Source organism: Amphiura filiformis, chromosome 17 (assembly GCF_039555335.1).
Source record: "Amphiura filiformis chromosome 17, Afil_fr2py, whole genome shotgun sequence".
Classification (NCBI taxonomy): domain Eukaryota; kingdom Metazoa; phylum Echinodermata; class Ophiuroidea; order Amphilepidida; family Amphiuridae; genus Amphiura; species Amphiura filiformis.
The window spans coordinates 14,448,180-14,457,728 of NC_092644.1; the positions used below are offsets into that span (position 1 = coordinate 14,448,180).

Below are 9,549 nucleotides of genomic sequence, written 5' to 3' on the forward strand. Positions count from 1 at the left end.
ATATGCTAACTGTCGAGTTTTTACGGTACCGTGAAAATAAGAACACAACATATATCCACTCACACAGTACTTAATCGTTTTATTCAATATTGATATGTTGGAAGCTGGCAAGTGAATGACCTTAAGTTGTTGATAGGTTGCTGTGCTTCCCGCTGTTCTTGTTCTACCCATGCACCATTTTCATAGTCAGAGGTATAGGTAACTTAAAGAGATTAATCTAGGAGAATCTGGACTCCGTTATGGTTATATTTTGCTCTGGAGAAGTACCTCATTTTTAGTCATGCACCTATATACCATTTTTCGCCCTGATGTGGCATTGCCATCAACATGTGCAAGCAGCTGTTTTGCTCGCACATCTATGTGGCGTCTTTAAGCAGTGTACATGGAATACGCCATCGCTTTGAGCAAACGTTAGAGTTTTGAGACTACGCCCAATTAAATGCGCACTGATGTCACTGCCACATTAGGGTGGAAAGTGGTATAGAAAATGTGAATTATCTAGATGTGTATATCAATATTTGTGTAATGTGGGATAGAGTGTTTGATGATTTAAGATGCAGAATATCGTTCAATTTGAGCCTTTGTCACAAAATCGCTACTATTTTGGTCTCAATCATGACAATCCAATACTGCAGGTTTTGCATTGGGCTGTGCAGAGTGCAGACTCTCCTAGTCTAAAGTCTTTGGGTTACCCAGAAATTGTGACCTGTTTAGAATATGGTGTAATTATAAGAGGCTATTCCATTTAAAATCCACACCCCCTGTGAATGAATACTGTAAAAGTCAATATTTTCGCGAGAAGATATTTTCGCGATTTTGAACATTTTGTCAATTGCGCGAGAATTACATTTCGCGGTTTTGATATTGATACAATAGGAACCTAATGCAAAAGGTTATTTTCGCGAGTTTTTATTTTCGCGATTTTATGTCCACTCGCGAAATTCGCGAAAATAAAAACCTCACGAAAATGTCTACTTTTACAGTACACTTCCATCTCAATTACAGTTGCACCTTAGTTTGATCCAGCTGGACATTTTTGCCCGATTTACATGTTAAATTCCAGTTGAAAATTGTTGAAATATATCAAATCCACTTGAAGTTTACATGGATTGGCCTCAAAGAAATATTGTTTGGAATTCCAAAATCACCCACACATTTTACACTTTATCAATGGAAATGGATGAATGTGGAATTATTTAAACTCTTCAATTTGTGTGGAATTCCAAAGTCTTCCTCGTTTGGTTTGAATTTCAAATGGATAAGCCCAATTACTTTGTGTATGGTGAACTATAATATTGTGCAGTAAACCTTTGACAAGCGCGTACTACCGTGTTGTTGCAAAGGTGGAGCTAACAACGCGTACGGCGCAAAGTTCATTCATAAATTTCCACGCGGCAACAGCAGATCGCCTCGGCAGCCAATCAGAGACAAATCTGTTTCAACGCAGTTAATATATGATGTACGCTTAAAATACGCTCTCGGCAAAGGTTTACTGCAAAATATTATAGTAGTTAACCTAGCATCTCATTAGATTTATGGTTTAAGATTTTTTGTGTGTATTGTATTTTGTTTTATACAATCATGTCATGTCATTGACTCTTTTCTATACCTTCATTTTCACCACCAGCTTCGAGAACTTGTCAAGCAGTGTATATCTCCCAAACCGGAAAACAGGCCCAGTATCGAGACAGTCCACGATATCGCCACAAAGATGCACATGATCACCGTACAGTAATTAATACAAACAGGAAGTGATGTCATAATGGAATGCTGGGAAAATCATAAGAATTATGGTTACTTAAGACAATGAGGGCAGTATTTGCAACTTTTTTTGTTTATATATGATTTCTGTCCAACTGTTTTATAAATATTGTGTCATATAACACTGCTTTGAACCAATAAGATTGCAGGAACTTTCTCAAGTGTTTAAGAATTTGTTTGTTGTTTACTGCATTTTACATCATGTGGGAGGGCAGACATATCAAATTGCCTTATTCTTAAACAAGTCTCATAAAATGAGACTGTTATAGTCAGGCATGTATCACGCTTATTTATCAATGTGACAACCGCTGATGAGCCTGGGCTTCAGATTCTTGTGCAACTTTCCCAAATATATGTCAATTATGTTACAAACAGACCGATTTGCACGGGATCTCCTCCAAGGAAACATGATGCCTATAACAGGCATGTAAATCAAATGTATCATTACATTGTCAAATATAAAGTTTCAACTTTCATCCATATTCCACAATGAATATATGCATTGGATAAGAAGATATGTCAAATATTCAAAAAAGGTAATTGACAGGGATTGGTAAATGGAATTCTCCTAATGTTCTGGGGACTCAACATTTCCAAATTCAATAACGTCTGTCTCGGGTAACACGGACTTGATGATCATAGATCCAATGCTTAAGCTTAACATGTCTCATGTTCTGTGGAATTCTATGTTTATCCCGGATAGCTTTGAGTTTCTAGTTTCACAAACAAGTACAAATTGACTCACCTGGGCGGGCTGTATGGTTTTAAGTATCCTTTGATAATTTCACATTACGGATATGTTCACACGGGCATGAAACTCCAAATATATCTGAAATTTTAAGTCGCTCACGAGTTGTGCTCACATGGTGGTTTTGCCAACAGAAACACATGAGCCACTTCCTAAGGGATGAAATCAAAACTCGACTGGCGATTGACCGCCAGTTCTGTCCATTTCCGTCAAGTTTCTAATGTTCTAAACAATGGTAAATGGACGGAACCGGGGGTCAATCGCCAGTCGAGTTTTGATTTCATCGCTAAGTGATTATTAAACATGAGCTAAAGGTGTAGAAGCAGGAATTGACCAATCGCTATGTACAATCATATGGTGAACGTCCGAACGAAAATCTCAAATGTGTCCACAAAATCCTGCAAGTTTCCGCTCATTGGGCTATTTCATTTAAAATCCACACTACCCCTCTGGAAGATTTTGGAAATATCTACAGGGGGAGTATGAATTTCAAATGGAATTAACACATTAGCAGCTCCATTTGAAACTCGTTCTCCCTCAGGGGAAGATTCAAGTTGACTTTCTCAGAGGGTGTATGAAATTCAAATGGAGCTGCCTAATGTGCTTATTCCATTTAAAAATCATACTCCCCCTGTGGAAGATATTTCCAAAATCAATTGTAGTGTGGATTTCAACTGGAATAGTCCATTGTACTTGGGAGGTTGAACTAAATTGGGGGTTTGAGGTGAGTTTATCTTGGAGTATCAAAGCTGTATAAGTGGGTCCTCTTGATACATACCTCTGACTGAATCCTCTGAGTTTCCTCTTGAGTGTCTGGCTCTCGTGTGGACATGACTAACATTGGTCGCATGCAAGAAGGCAATAAGTGCATACTGATAACAAAGAACTTACAACCTTTTTGATGTTGATCATTTTCAGGGGTGCTGAAGTAGGACATATTTCAACAAGGGGATTTTATTTTTCATCTGAAGTACAAAGAACATGTTGCAAATTCACTGTTTTTATCATTGTCTTATGTCACCATATCTAGAGAGAATTGAATATATCAGGTCCAAAAATGGAACTTTTTTTGTATGTTATTTGATTCCTTTTATATTTTGTATGTAGTATTGAATTTGTACGATTCAGTATTAGTGATTTTAACAGACTCATGGAAGACAAAGTTTTGAGTGAAAACTGATATCAAGGAGGCTGGTCGAGTGGAGATCCGTCGGAACACGCTTTTCAATGCGGAATAAATGCTAGCCTCATCGTGACATCATCCAAGCAGCAAAGTTCATTTCCCATAGAAAAAGTGTTATCCGACGGATCTGCAGTCGACCATTCTGCATGTGTATTGAAAATATGGATATATTATATGTCAACAAGTCACCACTTTTCAGTTTGAAGTACCTACTCTTTAGCTACCTACCTTCTTACCGGACAGCATTGTGCATTTCTGCACTTGCTGTCTGATGTAGGTGAAACTTACAGTCATATCTATGGTAGCAACTTCAGCCTCTTCCACGGTTTCCTTGGTGCCAATTTCAAGTGTACAACAAAAAGAGAGTACTTTAGATTCAATTCATTGCACAAGATGGAACATGGCTGTTGGTCACAAATGTTTAACTCTGGGTAACTGTTTGTTATTCCAAAGTGTCATTATTCTGAAGGTTAATTTTTCCAAAAAAATTACAGTTAAGGTTCGTTATTCCAAAGGGTCATTGTACTGAAGGCTCATTACTCCGAATTTACGGTAAGGATCTCTATTCCGAATTACTGTTATTCCCAAATTTGGATTAATGACCCTTTGTAACAAACTTTGAAATAACAAGCTTTCAGAATAACAACTCTTTGGAATAACAACCCTTCGGAATAACAACCCTTCAGAGTAATAACCCTTCAGAGTAATAACCCTTTGTAATAACGAGCCTTGTAAATTTGGAGCAATGACCCGATTGGATAACTGCACCATACCCATGAAATGCCTGAACTTTTTCTTTTTATTGTAAGTGGAAATTTGAGGTGTAATTTAATCTTTTGCATAGAACATAACTATCTCTTTGCAGAACACAACTTTCTCTTCTTGCCTTATCATATCTATTAAACCCATGCAAAGTAAAGTAGCAATATCATTACACCACTCGAATACAATTGTAGCGGTCAACAAGGTATTTGAATATCGAATGTTACTTGACTCTGCCCGAACACACAAAAACATAATATCACGTTACCTAGCAATTTTTGTGCGAATAACCATGTATAAACGTGTTATAAACATGTTTTGGTTTAGGTCATAACATCTTAATAATATTTAAATGTTGGATTATATAAAGGTCATGAAAACTTATTAAAAGGTCCTGACCCTGCGTAAGTTTGAAGAAAATACATATCCTAAAGCAATAGGGTCACCCCCTTGAAAACGTTTTGCATGCAACTACAGCGTTTTAAAAATGTTATTGTAAAACATTTTAGGGCAAACATTTTTGAAAAATAAGTTTTGAAGCAAGTTTTCAAAAAATGTGTTTCAGTGTAAAATATGTTATGCATTTTATATACCCTTTATATAACATGGCATTTAAAACTTTTGTGTAAGCTGGATTAGTTACTATGCAGAACAGCTAGTGATAATACCATGATTGAGTTGTGTTGTATTAGGAATTAAAAATCCTTTTTGTAGACCTGATATAATTCTGTAGCAAATGACTGTCCAATTTAATAACTTTATGGTGAGTCCATTCCACCATCAAAAAAAATGTGTGCAATCTTTGATATTTCTTGTGTTACCACCCTTATAACTTGGTACTACTTTGTTTTGTTTTGTCGTGTAATTATAACTAGAATTTGAAGTATACAGAATATAATTATAAATGTTATCTCATCGCTAATTTTGCTTGTATAGTAGCGGTTAAACAAATTCTTTAGAATTTCAATTATGCGTATCATTCTTATGTTGAATTGAGTAAGTAGTAGTTGACATTTCTACACAATATGTGTATTTAGTGCACTTGCAGCCGTCACTTTTGGGTTCACCCATAGGGATAAAACTGGCGTGATTTCTCTCTAGTCCGAAGGGTCACTAGTCTGAAAACCAAATTAAGTTTGCTAATCCGAAGGTTTTCTAGTCCGAATATAGAATTAGGGTTAGGGTTAGCAAGCCTTATTCTATATTTGGACTAGAGAACCTTATTTATTATTCGGACTAGCACAACTTTCGGACTAGAGAACCAGAGATTCTGACTTTTCAGAATTCAGACTAGCGAATGGTAAGTTACGTGTTCGGACTAGCGAACCTTTGGAATAATTGAGCCTTGGGACTAGGGAACCTTGGGACCAGAGAGTTGTCACCAAAACTGGCATTAGAATACAGAATGTTAATTTTCAGATAGCCAAAAATAATAGTTGATGGGTGAAATTCGGCTGAAATAATTGCTTCATTTGAGTTCTAAGATGTTTCACCAGCTTGAAAAAGACTACTGAAATGCCTGCTGATTAAGAGAATAATAATATTCGTAAACTAATTTCCTGTCTTTTATTCAGGATATCTGTGGTCTTTTTCATGATGATACGCACAAAGGTTTTGGAGCAGACATATTATACCTATTATACTGATTTACTAATGGTATTGTAACATAACATTGTGACACTTAAAAACATTTTTATAATTTTTCCTCCATTACTATTGTGTACTTTGGTAGCAATGGGTTATGCGTGTTTGTAAATTCTGTAATGTTTGGTTTGTACAAGTACGAGGGGGTATCAAAAAGTTTTAGAAATCGCCCAGAAGTGAAAGACCTATATCAATGAAATTTTGTCAGTGCAATCACTGGTCCTTATGTACACTATGGTGCAAAAATGGTCTCATAAGTATGTTTACTTTTTACAGGCTACGCTAGATGCTAATAACCTGCTGCCCCAGTTACTGCACATAAACTGCAAGATTGAGAAAATTGAGGCAAGCAGCGTTATTAAGATCCTGCATTTGAAGGGTTGCAGTGCCTAGAAAATCGATGATGAAATGAAAGTTATCTTCGGTGGTGATTGTGATATTGTCACTGTTGCTTTTTGGAAAATGAATTTTATTTCATCACAGATTTTTTGGGCACTGTAACCCTTAAATGGAACTTAATCATGCTACATGCCTCAATTTTCTCCATTTTGCTGGTTATGCGGTTACATAGGCAGGTACTGACATCTACCGCCTGTAAAAAAAAGTAAACATTCTTATAAGACCTTTTTTGCATCATAGTGTACATAAGGACCAGTGATTGCACTGACAAAATTTCATTGATATAGCTCTTTCACTTCTGGGCGATTTCTAAAACCTTTTGATACCCCCTCGTACATAATGATTTTGTTTTCCTTATTAGCTATACACTCTTAGAACAAAGGTTCTTGGGTCTCCTTTATGTAGGTTCTTGAAAATTAAAGAACCCCAAAGTGGTTCTTTCTGGCTTTTCCAGAACCTTTTTATGTCTAAAATGGTTCAATCTAGCTTTTCCAGAACCCTTTTTGGTTCTTCATAAAACCATGTATGGTCCTACATATGGGAAGCCCAAGAACCTTTTTATGTTTCCAAGAGTGTACAGAGTTTTATGCAAATAAAATTTGACCAAATTCAGAGCAGGAAAGCATTCCATATTTGATATAAATGAATTCCGTCAGCCTACTGTTTCTTTCATGAACTTAAGTTCAGGGTTCGTTAAGTTAAATATCTAAGTGGTCAAATAAACTTTTTTATTCAGTGTTAATTTGGTATGAAACCGTAAGTGATTGTGAAACAGGATTTGTCCGATAACTTGGGTAGCACACAGAGTTGATGGCAAAATACAATTTGACGAAAAAAGGAGTAACATAATTAATAATTATCATATTTGGGTTGGAGATACTATTTATATTATACTGGTTCAAACTGTGCCTAATAATAATTCTAAAAATATTGAACTTTTGTTAATAATACTCTTTGAAAGCAAGTAGGTGTGGATTTAGGGAAAACATATCTAAGATACAGTTCTTACAGCAGTTAGTAATACTATGCTTAGATCATTTAAACTTTTGCTTACAATACAGTTAATTTGTGTACATATAGAATTTTCTGTTGAGAATTGTGACCTCGTTTTCCCCCTCAAAAGCATGCTTTATACACAGATCCTTCATAACATCAGTAATGTGAAAGCACAGATTGTAGTGTATGTGGTTATTCCAGTTGAAATCCACTCCCCTATGGAAGACAATACCTTAAATCGCCCTCATAAGGGGTGTATGTGTATATTTCAAATAGTCACCATTCATCAGGTAACCCCATATGAAATTCACACTCTGTGTGAAAGAATAAGATCATGTTTTCCATAAGGGGTAATGGATTTCAACTGGAATAGCCCATTGATGTTGCGAGAACATTGAAATATAAAAAATGTATCAAATTTACTCTTTTCTTTATAACAAAACTTGGAATGTATGACACATACAACAAAGTATGTAGATACAATAAGACCGTGAGGGCAAATATGAATACCCTGTTTAGCATGCAGCATGGAGGGAATTGTTTGATTCATGAATAGCATTTCTTTTCAGCAGAAGTATGTCTCATTTCATGGGACTTAATGTGCAGGAACATTCTTATGTAGACAGAGAAGCAATAGCTGCCGTTTGCATTATTACATTGAGCCAATTTCATATCAATCGATAGAATATAAAACTTACGACTTTTATGTGGCCCAGTGTGCTGGTTGTGCTGCACAAGAATGCATTTGACATGAAGCAGCAATTCATCTTCAATTCACAAAGATGTTTTTGCACTCACCACATTGGGTACATAATGCTTTGTCAGGCCTTTGTCAAAACATCAATCCAGGCAATGAATATTCATTCACCGTTTTGTCATGACAAAAGAGTCCTGTAAGATACTATGTTGTATTGTTGTAGTTGAAGCCATGTGTCAAGTCTTGGATTTCTGAATGTTTAGATTGGTTCTCTGTGGAAAACTTTTGAACTCTCGCCAGACACATTCAATTCCATACTATAAACACAGTGGGATATAGTAATTTACGTGCCTGACATAAAAAGACCCAAACTATATATGCGCTGAATTTTGACAAATCCTTATCAGATGGATACAATTGGGCTATTAGAACTGAAATCCATACACCCCCTATGGAAGACATGACCTTAATCTTCCACATAGGGAGTGTAGATTTCAAATGGACTCAGCCATTTAGGTAGCCCATTTGAAATTTACACTCCCTATGTGGGAGATAAAGGTCATGTCTTCCACAGGGGTGTATGAGTTTCAAATGGAATTGCACATTGTATCAACAGTAGTATCATGGGTTACGGTGCCAGTTGGTGTAAGGTTTCCTTGATGGTACACAATGCCGCTTTCTTTCATGGAAAAGTACATGAGAAAAATATTTACGGGCATTGAGAGATTTTCTGTAAAAATATTTGTTTCTATCCTACAAACTGCTTCACAAATAGATTACATTTGTTTGATCAAGTCAATTGGCCCATCGAAGTTCATTCTATTGTTAAATAAAAATGGTTCACACAGTTTACCAAACTGTTTTCCAGTGACCCAAATTTCATGAGAAAAAAATATGGTGCAACCCACAGCATGATACAAATGTTGTTACTTAATGTACCTGCTTATGTTCGGAGTCTGTTAAAGTTTGGTATAGTGTTGTGGAAGCTGTGCATATCAGGTATATATGGTATAAGCTGACTGTATTGCCATTATTGAACGACAGCTAGCAGAGTGATGAAACCAGCTTTGCATTGATATGAAGATACGAGAGGGATAAGCATTTTCAGTGCTTAAGCAGAGAGTCCAATGTAAATGTAACAACAACAACAGAGCAAAATACATGTAAAGTAGAAAACACGGTGGAGTGTGTGGGTTCAGTAAATCATTGAATGCCCCTTTAAAGTCAATCAAAAGTGAATTTGGAGTATTGATGATTAAACACTGGGAATGCATTGAGGGTAGTGTACTATGTAGCATTTTCTGTAACTGGTCATGTTTTTTATGTTGGGCACCAGTTGCGTTGCATGTGTATTTTTCA

The 9,549-nt window shown here is 36.1% G+C and overlaps 1 protein-coding gene across 3 annotated transcripts in view; it reads left to right on the forward strand.

The window, feature by feature from the left end:
- The window catches only part of LOC140137359 (serine/threonine-protein kinase Nek7-like), a 44,540-nt gene extending 35,526 nt beyond the window's left edge, over positions 1 to 9,014 (forward strand). For all 3 annotated transcript variants that reach the window (XM_072158999.1, XM_072158997.1, XM_072158998.1), the window contains one exon: positions 1,628 to 9,014. In XM_072158999.1, the coding sequence (XP_072015100.1) occupies positions 1,628 to 1,735 (108 nt within the window). In that variant the 3' untranslated portion in view covers positions 1,736 to 9,014. The remainder of the gene's footprint in view (positions 1 to 1,627) is intronic.
- Positions 9,015 to 9,549: the final 535 nt, after the last annotated feature.